The sequence below is a fragment of the Condylura cristata genome, unplaced genomic scaffold (genome assembly GCF_000260355.1).
Source record: "Condylura cristata isolate star-nosed mole 26May11 unplaced genomic scaffold, ConCri1.0 scaffold00003, whole genome shotgun sequence".
Classification (NCBI taxonomy): Eukaryota; Metazoa; Chordata; class Mammalia; order Eulipotyphla; family Talpidae; genus Condylura; species Condylura cristata.
The window spans coordinates 1,695,883-1,718,369 of record NW_004567104.1 but is presented as its reverse complement, the minus strand read 5'-3'; the positions used below and the strand labels follow the sequence as shown (position 1 = coordinate 1,718,369).

Sequence of the window (22,487 nt, the reverse complement as noted above, 5' to 3'; positions counted from 1 at the left end):
AGTCTCATCATATACACACTTAATTATATATACTCAGGTTTTTTAAAAAATGAGATTGAAGTAGGGACTGGAAATACAAATCAAAATGTTCTGAGACAGTTTGCTGAATGCATTTAAGCTTATAAAACATTCTAGATCTTAAAAAAAAAAAAAACTTAAATTTTTCATTATTCAATATTAAGTCTCATCATATACACACTTAATTATATATACTCAGGTTTTTTAAAAAATGAGATTGAAGTAGGGACTGGAAATACAAATCAAAATGTTCTGAGTGTATCCCTGGATGCAAGTTCTAGTAAGCACATTATAATTATTTTGTAACAGGGTGGTCCCCAGGGAAAGGGGAGGTTCCAGGTTCCCTGTCACACCCAAGGAAGGGTATAGCTGAGCAGGAAGAAAGGAGAGGCTTTAGAGGAGACTGGGAGAAGGAAGGAAGTGAGATGGAGAGCCAGAAGGTGACCTGGAGCAGGTACCCAGAGCAGAGAGACATGTGAAGAAGCTAAACTTCTTGGTCCTGGACTAGTTTAAACAGATGTGGGTGAGAGACCTATGGGGAAGTTAACTATGGCAGCTCTTGATTTTTATTTTGCTCTTTCCTTGTAGACTTGTCTGGCCATTTCTGACCCTTTTTATGGGTCCCTACCATCAGGTGCCTTAAACTTGTGGCAGGTTTTGGGCCTCAGTAGCCCTGTTTTTGTTCAACTCTGTTTGGCTGGGATGTTATCCAGGAGGGGATAGGTAACTTCAGGTGCTTGATTTGGAAATTATATTGTTTCTTGTCTTTTGTAAACTAATTGTATAAAAGTTTCCTTCTTATGAACTAGCTTATTTTTCCTGTTGATGTGGAGGATGGCAGGACTTATTTAGATAGAACATGCAAATTTGGGGGTTCTGGGATGCCACTTACCCTGCCCTGTAACAATTTCACATAATCATTGTTATGATTCTGTAGTATAATAATTATCATTCTCATGTACCTGAGTCACAAGAGATTATGTAACTTTCCTATTACCACATATTGGCATACATATGGGGAACACACATAAAAATGGCCCATGCAGTGTGAAAGAGGATACACAAATAGACAACTATTGTGTGACAGAGTTGTTCATATCCAATTCTGCATTTTCTGAATCATGAAGACTCATTTTCTGAATATTCACATTTTTAACTGAAAAGATCAAAATTTTCCATACTCAAATTACTTTCCAACTGTTTTTCTTCTCTGCCCCCCAGAAAGCAAACCTACAAATAAAACAACCTACGCTGAACCCATGCGTCAATCATCCCCCAGTGTTTCCTGACATGTATTTTTGCTTCCAGTTCATCACAACTAAAGAATGGGGCTCAACCTGACACTTGCAAAATTACCAGGTAAGTCACTGGAAAAAAAATACAAGAAACTTACTTCATCAACAGTTGTTATTTATTCTATGTAGCAAATTTGGGGTTTTACCAGTTACTGAACCAACAAATAAAGAAAAACAGCATTTAACCTAGAATTCATTAAGTATAAAATACTAAATATGGAGGATGATATTGCTAAGACAAATTTAACTTGCTTTCACTTTTGCTTTAAACTTTGTCTCATCTAGAGATAATCTACAAAAATAAGTGAAATTAAATAGCATATCAAACTTTCTATAGCCAAACTGAAGTGCATTTTACTTTCCAGATGGAATAGTCTAAACCAAGGTTCACTGGAGTTCCCAAGAAGGTCAAAGGCAGTATCTACTATTGTTAGGAATAACTATTTAGAAAAATGATTGTACAAAGACAGTAAGAGCAAGGAAGTGATACCTGGTCATTTGTGTTACTTTAGTATTTCATTCTCACCTAATTGGTGAGAACTTCATGTGCAGCTTTCCCAAGAGAAAATGGGTCAAGATTCTTCACCACTCTATCACTCATAATAGACTTGCTCTTAATGAGACACGTTGTAATCAATGCCCCTAGGATGGGCAAACACCTAAGTACTTGACACTGGACTGAAAATAATACCAGACGAGCCCTGGGGAGGTCCCAGCAAAGAGCCAACTATTAATTCCATTTTACAAAGTGACAAAGTGACTAATCCAGCAATGTCAAATAGGACTTTCTGCAATTATGAAAATGTCCTTTATCTACCTTGTCCAATAATAGTAGTAATATGTGGTTACAAATGTATGTGACCACAAACCCCATGTAAGTCTCCAGCCAACACACACACAATTGCACACATACAAACACACACACAGAAACCACCTCACCCTCACCTCCAAATACATACCTCTGTATCATTCTCACATAAACTGGCACAAAGTGATCATTTACAATGGGACTAGGTCATTGCCCTTATTAGCTTATTTTCCCAGCATGTTGGGAAATGGGGAAAGGGTAGCAAAGGAAATTGTATCCCAAATTATAACTGTATCATGTTCTGAATTAATACAGGAAGTAACATTTTAATAAATAAGGAATGTGAGAAAATAGCCTTTATACTGTAAAGATAGCTCAAAGTTTTTCATATTTGAATCATCAAGCTACCTATCATTACTGACAGTGAAAAACATGGTAAAACTGCCTGGTGAGGAGAACTACTCATAATAAATGGTAACTGTTCCTAAGCAGGAACAATGTGCAGAGAAATATTTTGGGTAATGTTGGAGCAAAAGAGAAGGAGAAAAGATGGTGGAAACTGTCAAGAAAGAATAGGACATAGATATATTTTATAACAAATTAATCAGATGAAACTCTTCATATGAAATTTTGAGTCTTCCACAGCAAACCACAGATGTCTTCCAATGATTTTTCCCCCTTTTTGCTACCATGTTATTTCATAAAATAACCCCAACAGTCTTTAACCACTAATTTGTATGAGTTGCTTTGTAAATGTGGAATCTGTAAATGAAGTAATAACCCAGCCCAGACCTATCCCACAGAATGAAAAAGTCCTATATTCCAAAATGCTAATCCCACATATAAACTAAGAAAGCAAGCACTATTAATGACACAATCAATAAGCCAAATGCCAGGCTGTCTCAAAGCCACAAGACTGTTCAGTAACCACTGTGAAATGAGGCCACTCATACCTGCTATTTATTTATGAGACTGCATCTAACATTCCGATTTAAGATTCCACCTATAATAACCATTACTAATTACTAATCATCATTTAATGAGAGTCTGTGTTCTTACACTTAAAACTTTAAATAGTGTGATATACTGAATGGACACATAGTCCCTAACCAATATTGAGAAGTATTAGTCCCTTCCATTTCACTACTGTGGAGTAGAATTCACGGCAATATTGAAATACTGCTATGGAATGTTCATGGCCAATCCAGTGAGCCAATGCTGAAAACTGAAATACTCCATGACTAGTATATTATAGTTGTGATGTACAGTTCTGTTTACATGTACAATGGCTTTGGATACCATTCATAAGAAACTGACAAAGCATAGCTATGGTTTTAGGAGGTGATGTAGCTTCTCATGCCACGTCCCTTAGATGAAGTACTTATCCTGATTAAAACACACTTGCTCTTTCTCTGCTTCCCATAAGGCTCTAAGTAGGTCCAATGAAAATGACTACAAACATTTTAAAACTATTAGTAAATAGGTGAAACCCCACATCTTATGAAGCCCCTAATGGTACAGATGCTGATAATGGATCCTGTGGTACAGAAGCTGCCAAGAGAGAAACACTGCAGTGAATCATATTAAGCTTGAGTGGATCCTGATACTATTCAAGACAATATTTCAAATTGGCAACAGTAACAGACATGGCAGCTCAATCAAGCATTTGAAACTTGTAAAGCTTAATAATACTGTGGGTCACTTATAACAGGCTAGTCCAGGTATAAATTACTAGCCTAGGTAAGGATATTTAAGCCAGGAAAACCAGTTTTTAAAAACACTTGTAGCAGTGAATAAAAGGGAAAGAATTAGAGACAATGTTACTCAAGAAGAGCCTATACTTAAATTTCAGGCAGCAATTTAAGAACCTGTTTTTGGATTATAATCATCAAAACTATCTTTCCTATTTTACTTCTTAAAAGAAGAGAACCAAAATATATACTACACTCCCTGTCATGGAGAGAAATGAGCGCTAGGTTCATGCTGTTACCTTGAAAAAGAAAAAAAAAGAAATCATCCCAAAATATAGCAGCAATTATAATAAATGAGTGAGAAGTAAAAATTCAGAAATGACTTTCCGTACAACACTACATTCAAAAAGTTCATTTTCAAATTGTGTTAAAAGATCAGATTATCAAGAATATCAGCTCATCAAATATGACTGGATAGCAAAAATATTTATTGAAGGACATCACAACAAGGGATTGAGGGTGCCAGTGAGATCCGGGCCCTGTGGAGACGGTGGGGTCCAAGCAGGGTAGGCAAGAAGACTCAAACTGCTTTGCCGCCTGAAAATACTTTGAGCAGAAATGAGTCCTCCTGACAAAGTTGTTTATCAGAGGAACCTCTCCTGCCTCAGGAACAGGATCATTGTAGGGTCCTTATTGGGTCTTGCTACTGTATGGGAACAGTGTATGGGACCATGACATGAGCAAGAGTGCACAGCTGTGGCCTGGAGCTACCCTTGCATGTATCTCCCCAAAGAGTACACCCAGTGACCAATTTTATGGCTGCCAAGTGAAATCCAATGGTCAAAATCTATTTTACTGATTATATGAACTGTAGTGTAAGTTACACCAACATCCCAAGAAAAAGCAAGATGTGTCAAAATTTTATAAAATAAATATGATAGGTAATCTAGCCTTGTAAATAACAATATATACCAGTCCACAATTATTAACAAGTTGTCCTCTTTGATAATAAAATAGAATATTAAGAATGATTGTTTCTTTTTTGTTTCTATTCCTAACAATGGTTTCACAATGCTCATTAAGTCATGGGTTTTCAAAAAAAAATCAAAATTTCCCATAGCTTTACTTTCCCAGTTTTTGATGACTTAAAGGTGAGAAGAGAAAACATATTTCAGATAGCATGCCAAAGACTACCCTCAAACAATAGTCATGTTTTAGTCACTGTATTTTCTTTTTACAGGAAATTCCAATTTTCTGCCTCTGGATTGTTGATTCTATTTGTAATTATCAAATGCCAAATTAAAAATAAGGGTCATTTTCACTGGTAAACTCATTTTATCTTCAAAAGGTTAATGTACACAACCAGAAAAATCACTCTTTACTCAAAGGACTCCATGCAGCAGGGTCTCGGAGTTGGGGTAGTGCCATCAGTATTTTCCCATTTAAAACCTAACAATGTATTGGCTCTCCCTGGTGGCGCAGCGGGTTAAAGCACAGCACAAAGAAGCTTAAGCCACTTCCGCATGAGTTCGATCCCTGCCTGCCCCAGAGGTGACCACATGGAGCGGCAGACCTCTCCTGACCGGCCCGCTGCTCCCCTCAGCAGTGTACTTCGTTGATCTGTCTGTTCTGTTCCCCACTCTGTCCCTGGTGAATCCTCTCACCCTCCGCAACTCTGGCCTGTACCCCAGTTCTGCTTGAATAAATAAAATAAATCTTTAAAAAGAAAGAAAGAAAAAAAAAAACCTAACAATGTATTAACCTGGGTCTTCAGCTGCTGAAGACATTTTTAAATTCATCCAACTGAACAACAGTTCAGCAGTAAGTGAACCTGGCTGTATGTGGGGCATGAACAGAAGCACTGGAGTGACGTCTCTCCACTTCTCCCACAGATAATGAGCTACATGGCCACGGGAATCATGCTCCAAGCAACACAAGTGATGGATGGAGAAAAAACATCACCGCTAACAACGAGTTTGACACAATTGTCTTGCCTGTGCTTTATCTCATCATATTTGTGGCCAGCATCTTGCTGAATGGCCTGGCAGTGTGGATATTCTTCCACATCAGGAATAAAACCAGCTTCATATTTTATCTCAAAAATATAGTGGTTGCTGACCTCATAATGACACTGACATTTCCATTCCGAATAGTCCATGATGCAGGATTTGGCCCTTGGTACTTCAAGTTTATCCTCTGCAGATACACTTCAGTTTTATTTTATGCAAATATGTATACTTCCATCGTGTTTCTTGGGCTAATAAGCATTGACCGCTATCTGAAGGTGGTAAAGCCATTTGGGGACTCTCGCATGTATAGTATAACATTTACAAAGGTTTTATCCATTTGTGTTTGGGTGACCATGGCTGTTTTGTCCTTGCCAAATATCATCCTAACAAATGGTCAACCTACTACAGAAAATGTCCATGACTGCATGAAATTTAAAAGTCCCTTGGGAGTCAAATGGCATAAAGCAGTCATTTATGTCAACAGCTGCTTGTTTGTGGCAGTGCTGGTGATACTGATTGGCTGTTACATTGCCATATCAAGATACATCCATAAATCTAGCAGGCAATTCATAAGCCAGTCAAGCCGAAAGCGAAAACATAACCAGAGCATCAGGGTGGTAGTGGCTGTGTTTTTTACCTGTTTTCTCCCATACCATTTGTGCAGGATTCCTTTTACTTTTAGTCACTTAGACAGACTTTTGGATGAATCTGCACACAAAATCTTGTATTACTGCAAAGAAATGACACTTTTCCTGTCTGCATGCAATGTGTGCCTGGATCCAATAATTTACTTTTTCATGTGTAAGTCATTTTCAAGAAGGCTATTCAAGAAATCGAATATCAGAACCAGGAGTGAAAGCATCCGATCCCTACAAAGTGTCAGAAGATCAGAAGTCCGCATATATTATGATTATACTGATGTGTAGCAATTAAAGATTACTAGGTCTTCTGCTTGTTGAAAAAAATTAATGTGTACAAAGTGTAAATAAATGTTTCTTTTGATTATATTTGATTCAATCCATCAAAATATGAGAAAAATAAAAATGGAATGAAATTTGGGGAAAATTTGGAACTAAAAAAATCATTAAAATTTAAGGCATAAAAAAATCAGATCAATAACAAGTAACGTGTGACTGAGAAACAGGGCTTATGACTCAAAACTGAAGGAGAAGATTGTAGAGGCAGAAAGGCCACGATAAGGTCATTATGCTACCACTGTCTTCCAGGAAATGCTGCTGCTCTGAAACTGTATTTATAGAAAACAGAGAGTATAGAAAACAGAACTCTATCTAGACCTAGGGTTTAAGATTGAAGGTAAAAACACGGCTCATACTGCAGACCTAACTAAGTAAATATGATTGCTCCTCTCTATTACACCCTCTAGAACCTTCACTATATGTTTCAGTGACTGAAGCACATTAGGAAAACTTGCATATAGTGGAGGTAGGTGGGAAAAGATTTTTTTAAAACTAGTTTTTTTTTTAAGCAATGAGTTTTAAAGACTGAGTTCAATTAACTAATTTTAAACTGGAGACATTTCAGAGAGAAAAAAGTAAGTAGACCTTGAGTGAAGTAATCTGTGTTTATGTTTGCCATCATTACAACTCTATGCTGCCTTTACATTTTCATGAGCAAGGAGTAGAAAAAAGAATGTGAGGGATTGTTTATTAACAGTCCAGTATATTGGCAGCATTCCTTTTCACAAACTATTTGCTTTTGAAAGGCAGCAATTCACTGATTTCTGCCCGCTTCTATCTGTGCCAGCACCTTCATTCCATTTCCTAAAAACCCATCCTTTTAAAATTTAAATAAATAACAATCCAGTATAGTTCATCAAGAAAATACTTAATAGTCTTTATTTTAAAACAAATATTAGTAAAATAATTTCCCATTAAAGTACATCTCACCCTTATTAGATATAACATTCACTTAAAAATATAACCTTCAGATGAAAAACATATTTCATATGTCAGTTCAAAAAAGAAGGATAACCTTTTAAACCTTGGACTATTTCCCCCTTCATCAATAAAAAACTCTTGCTTCTTTATTCTTTGTCAAAATCTTCAATTTATTGAACACTGATTAAGCACCTGATTTACTCCTATAAAAACTGTAATGAGTTTGGTAGCCACTAAAAGAGAAAGAGTGGAGGTTTGTTTGCAGATAAAAAAAGAGGGTACTAGGGTTAACAGAAACAGAGAACACACATATATAAAATAGTTTATTTAGACTCCTGTGAACTGTGTGCAAAATTCTAAAAAGTTAATGTGAGCAAAATAAAGACACAAAAGATAACCTAGCATTGAAATAATTATCATTTTAAGGCATAAGATCTGAATTCAGAGACTGCAAAGTATCTAGCAGGTGTCAACTTTAGCAGTGGGGTTGGTGTCAATGGAATTAAAAGATTAGCTAAGTAAGTCTATCGAAATATCAATCTCTCCATTAAGATTCTTATGCCATCAATTATACCATTAATTCTGTTATATTAATTATTCCAGTCATAGAACTTTATTTTCATTTCCAAACAGTGTGCCAGTATTTTCTTTCTCAGCTAACATAGCAATTTACAGATTAGTATGTAACTCTTAATCATTTGCATAACTACATTCTCCCTCAATTGTGTGACACTAAATAGGTCAAGACAGTTATGTTTTCAAATAGCTAGTGTGAAAAGACAGCTTGAAAGGCTAATGTATTTCTCCACCTTCTCTATAGTGCCCAAGATGAATTATAACCATTTCATATAAAGAGGAGGAGCAATAAGGCAGCTGGGAAAATTCACCAAGTAGAATGTGTCCCTATCCTCCCCTTGGTTCACCATATCACAGCTCCAAGAAAAACCTCAAAAATGGTAATACCCATTTTACCATGTGTGTACCTGTTATTTAGTACATGTTCACCTTAAATCCCAATACTAAAAAATTATCACCTTTTATAAAATCAAAGGGTTTCATCTGACACTTTGGAATTTACCAAACACTTCAGTACGCCAAGACATAATTTAATATTCGAATTCAGGAGTGAAGTCTAAAAGGTCTTTAAAACATATTGACTCTCATTTAAAATATTTTAACTAATTTTAATATTGCTAAAAGTTAACTGCTTGATAGCATATTTAAGATGATGGTAGGTAGGACATCTTAAAACAATCGCTTAGAAAAAAATAAAGAATATTTTCCCTTTTTAAAAAATGCCACAAAAATACAATTAAAATATAAGAAAAACAAATCAAGTAAAATATACTGTTTATATGCCTAAACTGTGGTCATAAAAATTACTTATCCAGTCCAACCAGGAATCAATCATTCACATAAGTAAAATAGAACAATATCAATTGGGGTAACAAATATAAATGATATATTGTATCAGAGGCTAATGCGAATACTATATTACTATTGAAAACAAAGACTCTTACTTGATTTCTTAAGAATTATTTGGTAGTCTGAAAATAATCTGAAATCTCAGATTTCTTAGATAGAACCTTTTAATTTATTCAATATTTCAGTAGTTTCAGAATTTATTCAGGCAGCAATAAATTATCCTTTCTTTTATGCAGACAAGAAACATTCAGATAATTTCAAAAAAGAAAAATTCAAATAAACTAAGAAAATCTTTCAGTGTTAACATTATACCATTAATTTTGTTATATTAATTATTCCAGTCATAGAACTTTATTGTCATTTCCAAACAGTGTGCCAGTATTTTCTTTCTCAGCTAATGACTCAAGGAAACAGTCACTAGAAAAATCCATAAAATGAAATGAAAAAGCTAAGATAAAATCATGTGTGTGCACGTTTGCGCAGAAGAGCATAGTTTAAGCATAAATTTTATGATCACTGTGGTGAAAAGTAATATGCTACTAAAAAATAAATTAAGAAAATGAGAAAATCATAAAAGGAAATTTTTTTTTATCCCAAACAAAACAAGAAGTTAGCTATTAAGTTAATAACAAAACAAAAAGTTAGCTAGTAAGTTAATAATTAACTACTTACTAGACAAACACCAAATAAAATCAACACCAACACTATGTTGCTAAAATTATATTTGGGTATCTCTAAGTGAATTCCAGAAGTGGAAATTAAAGTGTTTTTTAAGATACAATATTTTCTAATTTCAACATAATACAATCATCTGGTAGCTAGCATAACCCCTAGCCCTCTATCACCACCTATTGGCCAATTTCAAGAAGAAAAGTTTATATTCTGTAACTAAGCAGTAATGGGCTTAGCTCTTGCTATTCTTCCTTCAGTCATGCACACACATAAACACCAAAAAAGGTCCTAGGGCTTCCTTGAAAAAAAACAGTAAGATGACAAGTTTAAAGGAAAATTAAAATCCATGATAAGTGATTGTATAGATGTAGGAAAAAATACTAAAACTATAGCTGTGACACATTAGTTTCATGCATAAATGCTACACAGACTGCTTTTTCCTAACTAATATACAAAATAATAAGAATATAATATAATTTATCTATGGATTCAAAGTAGATAAAATTATTATCAGAGATAAAGAAGTCAAACAGAAGTCATCAGTGTCGGTGGGAACATAGACCAATTCAAAACCTAAGGTAAAACAATATGGAGGTTTTACAAATTATTAAAAAGGGATTTGTCACCTGATCCAGCAATTCCACTCCTTGGCATATACCCAAAGATGCAAAAACACTATTTTAAAGGGATACACACGATGTGATGTTCACTGCAGCACTATTTACAATATTCAAGTTATAGAAACAACCTAAGTGCCAAAGACAAATGAGTAGATTAAAAAGAGGTAGTACAGATACGAGAATGAATGCTACTTAGCTTTAAGAAAAAATAAAAAGGAACTCTTGTCATTTGTAACAAATGGTTAGAACCAGAAAATATCATGCTTAGTGGTAAGCAAGGATCATACCAGTGAGAAAGACAAACGCTGGATGATTTCACTCAAATATGGACTATAGAAAAACAAAACAGAGGAACTAATAAAACTAAAATTAAACTCAAGAAAGAAACTGAGGCTACCAGAGAGAGAGGACTGGCGTGGGAACAAAGGGGGAGGGACCCAATGGTATATTGTGGGAGGATATGGGTGCTCTGGGGTGGCTGTGGTGTGGTAATGCACAGCTGGGTGGCTAGGACCTCTCCCCTGCATCACATACAGTAGTCGTAAGCCAAAGTTACCTCAATAACAATTAAAAAAAAAAAAAGACTACTGTCAATGTTAACATTTTTATTTCATTTCTCAAAAAAAACCCCACGGGATTTCTGTGGACCCCTTTTTTTAAATATTCTTTCATTCTCCCTATAACCACAACAAGATATCACTTAAAGTTATTTTTTAAAAAGTAAAGTGTAACTTCTGCTAGACCACAGACTCTTCATGTCATTTGAAAATAGTATGTAGAGCTAAATCGGGATTTTCTTTATTTCAAACAGGTTTATTTTTTTAAGCAAACATTCTTAATAAGACTAATGTAGTCAGTTTCTTAGAGCCAGAGACTGTCCAGGGTCAGAGTCTGGGCAGACTCCACAGCAGCAGTCAGCAAGGAGCCGGAGCCATGCCTGTAGCTAACTCACTATAGCACAAGAAAGAAGTCTAGAATAGTTACCTAATTGCCCAGGGCTTAATCTTCAAGTACAAGTACAGTTTTAAATGGTATAAGGAAGATTTTCCAATACACTGTGAACACACATACATTCATATCCAGACAGACATACATGTAGAACTAAATTTTCATTTAGGCACATTCTTTCCCCATACCTCCTGCATGGGTGTAGGTAAATTTGCCTAATTGACTTGTCCTGGCTGCACATCTAGAGACTCAACATTCCCAGTCAGGCACCTTTTTACAGTAACACTGACATTTGATTGAATATGCTGTTATCACTTTTCATTTCTTTGCTATACTTTCATTTTCAATGGTCAACTCTTCCAGTCATCTATTATGCAGAAGGCCAAGGGTTTTATGACTGGTAAGCAAGGAGCCTACATAACTACACACTTGGCAATCTATGCAGTGACTGATCATAGCAGACCCTGGAAGAAGTCACAGTCAGTCACTGTGAGGCAGGTGTGTTATTTATACAGTGATTTGTGAACTGGAGAACTAGTAGCAAACTTAGTACTTTTTACTAAGTACTTCAAAAAGTACTTAGTACTTTCACTTAGAACTTTGTTAACATTACTCACAATTAATATACTGTGGAAACTAAAATTTAAACAGCCGTTGCTGGGAGATTGGTATTTAATAAAACCAAGATAACAGAAATGCATGCAAATCAGAACTGTAAAATCAATGACTGTCTATTTGGGTACACACAATGACTGTGTGTGTGTGCATGCATGTGTATGTGCAACCACAACATAATATGAAGGAAAAATAGAAATTTATAAAATGTGCAATTTAATATGCAAATACTGGACACAATAATGAGATATTTCTTCATTCAGTATCACATTCTTGCATCCATACATGTAATTACATGAATTCAACAGCTTCAGATCTGACAGTTATGATCCAAATCATGATCATTTTCTAAAATGGTAATTGTTAAGAAGATTCAAAGTAAAATGAAATATTTAGATAGTAGTTACCTTCCTGGAAAAACTTTAGTTGGTGTATATATAAAACAAAATAAAAATGTTTTAGAACTAAAACACATAAATTCTATGCTAAATTACAAACAAGTTTTCCTCCATGGAAGAGTATAATGGGCTACTCCTACAAGAAGTTTAAGACAAGTTTTCACTCTGCAAGATTGACTCATATTTGCAAGACATCAAGTATCTAAGGAGAGATCCACCAAATATTGGGAGAACAACAACAACAAAAAAACACATTTCAAGTCCAACAAAATGCTATATTGGTATAGTATTATGCATACCAAGAAAGCTGATCTTTACTACTCAACAATTTGCAAACAAAAAGATTATGACTTAGATTTCAAGCAATAGAAACATAAGCCTCTAGATAGCAGTAAGGCCTAAATAGATTTAGGAAGAAATAGAGTATTAATCACCAATTAAGGAATCATAAGGGGCTTTCATGGTGCCACAGGGGTTAAAGTAAGCGCAATCAAGCTGTTGCCAGCTACTATAACATGACTTCAATCCCTAGCCAAGGAACTAACCCACATGGTGCAGCAGACCTCTCCTGGCTTACCCACTGCTCCCCTCAGCGGTATATTTTAACAGATCTGCCTGTTCTGCTCCCCATTCTGTCTGTGGTGAATCCTCTTATTCTCCCCACCATAAGTCTGGCCTACACCCCAGTTCTTGTATGCATAAATAAAAATAAATCTTAAAAAAAATCCAATTTTGGCCCTCCCTGGTTGTGCAGCAGGTTAGAACTAAGCACTGCAAGCCAACCACAGCTACTTCAGTGCAAATTTGATCCCAGGCCCGGGAGGTGTTCCACATGGTGTGGCAGACCTTTCCTGACCCGCCCACTGTTCCCATTAGCAGTGTACTTCCTCGTTCTGCCTATCCTGCTCCCCACTCTGTCTCTGGTGACTCCTCTCACCGCCCCAGCACCTCTGGCCTGCACCCCAGTTCTGTATGTATAAATAAAAATCTTAAAAAAATGCAATTTTTTTCATAACCACCTTTCTCAATAACCATAAAGTAACAATAAAAGATTTCTATGAATCTAATACACACGTACCCACATTTCAATAGGTGACCGTTTTTGAAAAACAATATACATTTTAGTCCCAAAACAACCCTTATGAAGTAGATATGGTACTATACCCACATTGAAAAGTGTGGAAACCTAGGCACACCAATCAATGGAAACTTGTTACGATGTTAGCAGAAATGTACCCATTTTCTCTTTCACTCCATACAAGGGTCCTCTATGTCTTTAAAAATCAGTGACCAGCATCACCAGGCACCTAACCAGAAATCCAAGCTATCCTACACCTTTCTCTTCCCCATTAACAACTCTACTCTCAATCATGTCAATTCGGTACTCATCTATGATGGACAGGCCAGGTCTCTGCCCTAGGCACTGCACAGGAGCGTGATCAAGCACAGGAGAAGGGAGGAGGGAGTGTATGGTGAGGTTCATACTGAGGTTCGTTTCAGTGATAAGTACGCAGTACAGCAGACATACTGTGCACCAGACCGAGAGAAGAAAACAAACCACATGTCATCAATTTAAAATGACAACACTACAGCATAAGACCTTGATATTTCTACTCTTCCCCAGTCCAATCTTGTAATTTTCTCTCATATACTTAAAGATGACTGATTATTTTTTAATAAGATAAAAACAAGTGTTTATTCTGTATTCACTAGATACCAACTGGTGTTCCCAGCACCTGACCTTATATGCTGACTACATTCCCATGACATATCCCTGAGGAAGCATTAATATTGCCTCACACTCGAGATGAGATGACGAGGGTAAATAATATCCCCAAAGTCATGTAACTTAGAAAAGGCTGCTGATGGAACCTAGGATTCATTAACCTGGCTCCAAAAGCTCAGGTTTAAATCTGAGATATTATATCAGATTGTTGGAAAAGTCATGACAAATTTTGTTCTATGCTTTTCATAGAAAATCCGTATTATGTCATGCAGTTTGTTAAATAAATGGTGCTGGGAAACTGTACTGCTACAAGCAAAAAAAAAAAAAAGCTAGACTACTACTTCATACTATGCACAAAAATCAGCTCAAAATGGACATAAGACCTAAAACAATCAAACATATGGAAGAAAATATAAGCAAAACACAAAATGGCATATACCTCAGTAACCCTTTAAAGATACATTTGCCCACAGGAAAGAAAGTGAAGGAAAAGATGAACAGCTGGGCCTACATCAAATTAAAAAGCTTTTATACAGTAAAAGAAACACAAACCAAAACAAAGACACACCCTACTGGCCAGAAGACTTTTGCACACAATGTTAATGATAAGGGACTGATGGCAAGGATCTACAAAGAGCTGATGGGCCAAAACAAAAAGAAAGTAAAGAATCCAGAGTTAAAAAAAAAAGAAAAGTAGGTAGAAGAGCTAAAAGGACACTTCTGAGAAGAAGAAATGCAAATGGCCATCAGGTATATGAAAACATGTTCAATGTCACTCCAAAACTCATAATCAAGGAAAAGCAAATCAAAACCACAATGAACTACCATCTTATATGAACAGGAATGGCATATATTAACAACACAGAAAACAAAAAATGTTGGTGAGAATTTGGAGAAAAAGTAATTCTTCAACACTGCAAGTGGGAATGCAAACTGGTTTATCCATTATGGAAAGCTGTGTGGAGGTTCTTCAAACTACTAAAAATGAAGCTACCATATGACCCAGCAATTACACTTCTAGCAATAGAACTAAAGTACACAAAAGCATTAATTCAAATAGGTACTTGCACTCATATGTTTGTTGCAGCACTATTTACAATATGTAAGACATAGAAACATACCAAATGCCCAATGATACATGACTACATCAAGAAGAGATGGTATATATGTGCAATGAAATACTATTCAGCAATCCAGAAACATAGTCTTGCCATATGTTGCATGGATGGAGCTGGAAGGGATTATGCTCTGTGAAATAAGCCAGGAAGAAAAATTGGGTAACTTCACTTCAGGAATACAGGGGTACCAAATAAGGGATCAAGAAAACAATAATCAAATTAATAAACAAATATAACAGGCAACTATTAATCACAAACACTGCAGGGGAGGGGGAAGTAGAGGGATCAAAACAGGGTAGGAATGATGCAAGAATGTTGTAAAATATATTACATATATATAATATATATGATAAAATAAATCAATAAGCGTTCACTTAAACTTTTGAAGGCTGAAAAAAAAAAGAAAATCTTTTTTTTTGGCTTTTCAAAAAACTTGAAGGCACAACCAAAAGCAATCCTAATTATTTATGTACCAACTGCATTGAACACAAATACACTGTCAATACAGCAACTAATGCAGTATTTGAAATAGAAGTGTTCTCAACACAAGTCACAATAATTGAGTATGCATGAAAGACAATACTATCTTATTTAACATGATCAAGTGGGATTCATCCCAGAAATGCAAAAATGGTCTAAATGATGTTAATCAATTAATGCAAGGCAGCATACAAACAAAAGTCAAGATGAAAATCATAATAACTGCAGAGAAAGCATTTGATAAAATTAAAGAACCCATTTATGAAAAAATCCTAAACAAGATGGGAATAGAAGGAAACTACCTCAATATAGTACAGGCCATATATCACAAATCAACAGCCAGTAGAACATTCAATGGTGAAAAATTAAAAGCACCCCCCTTAAAGTCAAGGACAAGATAAAGGTAGCTACTGTCCCCACTTACGTTTAACTTAGTATTAGAGGTTTTGATCACAGACAAACACAGCAAATAAAGTGAATAAAGTAAGAAAAGAAGTGAAACATACTATTTGCAGGTGATAGATCATATGCTTTCATTGTCTCTAATAACATTTCAATAAGTGGACTCTTTAAGTTATTAGAAAAGTTATTAGAAGCAATGAAAAGAGCAACATGACAGGTTACAAAAATCAACATACAAAAAGGCCATAACTTTTTATCTGCAATGAAAAAGCAAAGGAAATTAAGATTTCACTACATTAATAATTTCTTCAAAAATAATTAAATACTTGTGAATCAATCTATGAAAAGAGGTAAAAGACTTACACAATAAGAACTATGAGATTTTTCTGAAGGGCTTAGATAGTGATGTAAAAAGATGAAAGGATATCTCATATTTAGTATGGGGAGAATCAATATACTCAAACTGACTATCTTGTCTAAAATGATACATACATTTCATATAACCTCCAAAGTGCCAGCAATATTTTGCAAAGAAACTGAACAAACAATATTGAAATTTGTATGGTAACATCAAAGGTCTTCAATTGCAAATGCAACAATAAGAAAAAAGGAGGAAAATGTAGGTATCTCATTATCTGATATCAAATTTTACTCTAAAATAATAGTGTCAAAATTATAGTAGTGGCATAAAAATGTGAATCAACAAAATAGAATCAAAAGCCCTGAAGTAAATCTGTGTGCACAACAGAATCTAATCTATGATAAAACAGCAATGACCATAAAATGGGGAAATGACAGTCTCTTTAATAAATGATCTGGGAGGGCTTCCCTGGTGGCATAAGAGGTTAAGTATCAGTACTATGATGCTATCCACAGCATAAGCTCCATCCCCAGCCAAGAAGCAGACCCCCATAGGGTAAGCAGACCTCTCCTGTCTAACCCGCTGTTCCTCTCAAAAGTATATTTCTGATGATCTGCCTGTTCTACATCCCCCTGTGTATCTGATGAATCCTCTTGTCACTTCTCCTCTGCAACTCTGGCCTGTATCCCAGTTCTTGCATAAATATGCATACATAAATGGTTTGGGAAATTCAGTAGGACACATATAAAAGAATGAAGTTGGGGCCTCTCCCTGGTGGTGTAATGAGTTCAAGCACCACATTATGAAGTTCTCTGAGGCCACTGCTGCACCAGTTGAATCCCCCAACAGGGAGCTGACCCAGATGGTGTGGGCAGAACTCTCCTGACCTCCCACTGTACACACCCCTTAGTACACTCCCCTCAGCAGTGTACTTCATCGATCAGCCTGTTCTGCTCCCCACTCTCTCTCTGGTGAATCTTCTCACCCACCACAACTCTGCCACAGTGCTGTAAGCATCAATAAATACATCTTAAAAAAGAAAAAAAAAATGAAATTGGATTAATCACTACCACTATCAAAAAAAAAATCTGAAATGGATAAAAGATTTTGATATAGCACCAGAAACAATAAAATAATAAAACATTGGCAGTATGGTTCAGACATTGATGGTAAGGTTATTTTTTTAATAACAGTGTGATTTGATGACTGGTGAAAAATATATAAAGATTTATTTATTTATGCATGTAGAACTGGGGTATAGGCCAGAGGTGTAAGGGTGGGGATGAGAGGATTCGTTAGGGGGAAAAGATGTCCTGAAGGAACTCTGTAGAGTTTTGTGGACTCTACTACTTCAGTTATTAAAACTACAGCCCCACCCTCTACTCCAGTCACTGAAACTACAACTTCCAGCAATACCAAGGGGAGAACTGCAAGGACCCAAGGGCGGAGCTAAGCAAGCACTTTTGGGGATATACCTGAGGGAGCCAAGTTAGGCTCTCTCCCCCTTGGCCTCTTGGCTGCTGGCTGGTCACGTGGCTCTTGATGAGCTTTCAGTGTGCTGCTGGAGTACCAAGTGAGCAGAACTGGTAGGATGCTCTAGTTAACTTGTATTTCTCTTTCTTTCCTTGGGTTGTTCCTTTTCTTTCCCCTTTGTAAGTAAACCCATTATTTGGCCCTGTCTGTGTGTTCCTGCAGTAAAACTGAACCTTAAGCATGAGGATGAGGACCCAAAGACAGGCAACCCAATTCACACTGGGTTGCTCTGTAACAGATTCACCAGAGACAGAGTGGGGAGCAGAACAAGTAGATGTACTGAAGTACACTGCTGAGAGGAACAGCAGGCATCTGCCATGCCATGGGTCATCTCCCTGACTGGGGATCGAACTTAATGCTGGAGTGGCTGTGGATAGCTTCATAGTACTCTACTTTTAACCACCAGAGAGGAATATATATATATATATATATGAAGATTTATTTATTTATGCTTAAAGAACTGAGGTACAAGTCAGAGGTGCAGGGGCAGTGAGAGGATTCATCAGAGACAGAGTTGGGAGCACAGGAAGATCCACAAAGAACACTGCTTGGGGGGGCAGTGGGCGGGTCAGGAGAGGTCTGCCATGCCATGTGGATCACCTCAGGGGCTGGGGCTCGAACTGGCACTGAAGTGGCTGTGGCTTGCTTGCTGTGCTGCATTCTAACCCGCTGGCCACCAGGGAGGGCTGATATATATTGTTAACATTCATACAATTCAACAATAACAACAAAAAACTAAGTAGCAACAGATATGAACAGGCAAATGACCCAAGAGGATATCTGTAAGACCAAAAGACATGAGAAAATGTCCATTGCTACTTCTAATAAGAGCAATACATATTAAAAACACAATAGGATAACATCTCTCACCCATAAGAGTGGAACATATTTTAAAAATAAAACCATTAATAGTATTTAAGAGGGGTTGGAAAAAAATAAGACATGGAAACAACCAAAATGTACATCAATGGATCAAGAAAATGTGGCACATACACATCATGGAGTGTTACATAGTTATAGAGAGGTTGAAAAAGCAGACACATTCAACAAACTGGAGAAATCTGAGAGAATTATGTGCAGTAAAGTAACTCAGAATTATAAAAATATAGTGGATATTTTCAGAGCAGACAGTAACACAAATCATTTTGAAAAGGCAATAAACCTTAAGAAATATCCTGAGAGCTCTTATGTTAATGGAGGAAGGGAAAAAGGGAAAGAGGTATGAAAGGGCTGTGAGGGAAAATAGAGTAATAAAAAAAAGAGGGAGGAGGCCCTTCTTGGTGGCACAGTGGGTTAAAGCACTGCACTGAGAAGCTAAAGCCACTTCCGCATGAGTTTGATCCCGGCCTGCCCTGGAGGTGACCACATGGTGTGGCAGACCTCTCCTGACCCGCCCGCTGCTCCCCTCAGCAGTGTACTTCGTCGATCTGCCTGTTCTGCTCCCCACTCTGTCCCTGGTGAATCCTCTCACCCTCCACATCTCTAGCCTGTACCCCAGTACTGTATGAATAAATAAATAAATCTTTAAAAAAAAAAAAAGAGGGAGGAAAGAGGAGAAGTGGAAAAAGAAACCACTTGCCTGCCATTTACAAAACATTATATTCAATCAATCATGTACATTTGATCATTTCATTCATTATTTACTGTCAAAATCTGGATACTTCCTAGAGTTGAAGTATTGTTTCCCAAGCTTGGTACAACAAATAGGAATTGAGTAAACCAGGACATATCCACATTAGGACCTACTTTAATTAGCAGCTAGTTTAATTAGCAGCTCAGGACCTGGAAGAACTCAAGGAATCCTGTCATAAAAACAGTGAGAAGCACTATGTTATTCTGTCCAGCTTATTAAAAAACTGTGACTGTAAGCCTCTGCATGCTGTAGTAACAGATAACACCCAAAAATCTCTAATGGATGTTTCCTGGGAAGGTGGCTAATGCTTTCTTGGTTATTGCTTTATCTAGGTGTTCTGCTCAAAGACACACACACACACACAAATGAATATTTTTTTTTGTTCTTGTTTCCTGAAGGGATGCATAATCTAAATTATAGTTTAAGTTCCTCCTGTACCCCAAAGCAAAATAACTACTAATGTTTCCTAACACAATTAATTACCAAGTACAAAACTTATGATTGGTAGGATTTCAACAGATTTTAGAGATGGGAACTGTATTTATTTGTCCTTCCAAGACACATGTCTCCTGGAGAGAATTAAACAAACAGGCTGGTCAGGAATCAGCTATATGAGGTCACTGATGTGGGCCTATAAGAAGGCTGTGATGCTCCAGAGAAGTTGCTGACGACCCACCCTGTTCAAGTGGAATGAGTAAGTCATAAACATAACCACAGGTTAGTAAACACACATTGTGACCTCTGAGAATCAAAAAAGCCACAAGAGAAGCTGCTCCTTGAATAGCCTATTCAAAGACTATAAGGTAACAGAAATTTGGCTTAATGAAGTCTTCATTTTGACTACACAACTGGTCCATACAATATAGCATAAGAATCGCTTATGTGTTCCAATTATTAACTAAGTAGATAAGTAGCTCTTACAGTATCAACAGCCTAAATTCCAAGTTCTCAAACAGGTTGCCAAGGATAACCTCACAATTCTCACACAATCCGGAAGTACAAACAAGTAATAAGTGTAATTATTAGTTTGCTGGACAGAGAAGATCAACTCTAGATAATTTCAGAGTGGCTTGCTCTGTGGGTGGGGGAAAAAAAGTAAAGAGTATGTGATCACCTCAGTACTTCCTCTAACTTTAATCTCAGTCATGGTTCCTGAAGTCTTGTCATTACAAACATTCCCCTAAACGTGCTTGCACATGCTCCTCCCACACATCACCACAGCATGCACAAGCAACATTTATCAGAACAATTATGGGAAAGTTTATCTAACCAAAAGTTAGTGATTCTTTATAGCCTTACATCTTGTTCCAACTCAAGCCTGTCCATGACTTCTCAAGGTCCATTTTCCTAACCTGTTCTAACAATTTACTAAAAAGCTGAACATTTGTATTTTTTAGAGTTTTAAGTAATGTCCATACCACTGGATCAATTTACAGTCCCATCAACAGAGCAGGAGGGTACCTTTTTCTCTAAACCTCACCAGCACTTACTTCCAACATTTTTGATATGGACCATTCTCCTTGCAGGGCTGAGATAATATCTCATTGTGATATGGATTTCAAATTTCCCTTGGAAAGTGATAGTGAGCATTCTCTTCATGTGCCTATTGGCCCATGTGCATGTCTTTCTTGGAAATTAAGTATTTAGGACTTTTCCCCATTTTGCAATGGGGTGGTTTCTTATTATGTTGTTCAGGCGTATGAGTTCTTTATTATTTTAGAAATTAAACTTCTCCAAGTATAAAAAGCTGGCACATACATACTCAATGGAACACTACCCTGCTATTTAAAAATATGAAACTGTGCCTTTTGCAACAATATGGATGGAATTTGGGGTAACTGGGTAAGTGAAGTCAGAAAGTGCGAAAAGATACTATTTGGTTTTACTCCTTTATGATATAAAAGTAACTAAAGAAAACAAACTGGCAAAATGAAACAAACAAAAAAAAAAACGGTAAGACTATAAAAAACTACCAGAAGGGGGGACTTCCGGAAGATGGCTGCAGAGTAAGGATGCCAAGATCACTGCGTCCAGGCTTGCACAGGAATTGAGGACTGAAAACGGACTATACACTTACTTACTACGAGTTTCAACCCAAATGAAAACACGCTGGACTCACTAAAAGGTAAATAACTGAGGGGGAATCGAGATTGGGGAGTTCCTTAAGGGAACTCCCAGGAAAACCCAGGCGCCTGGAAGTGCCCCGGGCTGCAGGAGCCACTTTGCCCACTATAAAGCCCTGGAGATGAAGGGGAACAGCTCAGCTCAGTGAGTGGAGCTCAGGCTCAGTGAAGACTGCAAATCTGATCCGCAACACCTGGGTACAAGGACAAACCTCTGAAACTGCAGACCCAATCTGGAGTACCTGAGCACCCTACAAAGCCACTGATCAGCTCCACTAGCTCTGGAACGGGCAAGATGGCAGCACAAAAAAGATGCTGAGATGACTACATCCAAACTCACATTGGAATATAAAAAACGGACTACAGACATACATGCTACAGTTTCAACCCAAATTAGAATGCCCTGCACTCAATAGAAGGAAGATAACCGAGGGAGAATTGGTGACTGGGGATTCCCATAAGGGTAGCCGCAAAGGCAGGATTAGCTGAACCCTGCAACTCTGATTGGGGAACACCAGTGGCTTCCTACTCGTTCAGCTCCTTTAAAAATCTAGGTGCCGGGCCTTCCCTGGTGGCTCAGCGGGTTAAAGCACAGCACTGAGAAGCTGAAGCCACTTCTGCATGAGTTCGATTCCCGCCTGCCCCGGAGGAGATCCACATCGTGCCGCAGATGTCTTGACCCACCTGCTGCTCCCCTCAGCAGTGTACTTCGTT

At 37.0% G+C, this 22,487-nt stretch overlaps 2 protein-coding genes across 2 annotated transcripts in view; one reads left to right on the top strand and one right to left on the bottom strand.

The window, feature by feature from the left end:
* Window positions 1-6,826, top strand: part of GPR87 (G protein-coupled receptor 87) — a 25,547-nt gene extending 18,721 nt beyond the window's left edge. The window contains exons 2-3 of the mRNA XM_004674924.2: window positions 1,240-1,377; window positions 5,705-6,826. Coding sequence (XP_004674981.1) covers window positions 1,344-1,377; window positions 5,705-6,747 — 1,077 coding nt within the window. The 5' untranslated portion in view covers window positions 1,240-1,343 and the 3' untranslated portion in view covers window positions 6,748-6,826. The remainder of the gene's footprint in view (window positions 1-1,239; window positions 1,378-5,704) is intronic.
* Window positions 1-22,487, bottom strand: part of MED12L (mediator complex subunit 12-like) — a 347,532-nt gene that overhangs the window by 137,598 nt on the left and 187,447 nt on the right. The gene's annotated exons all lie outside the window — the stretch shown is intronic.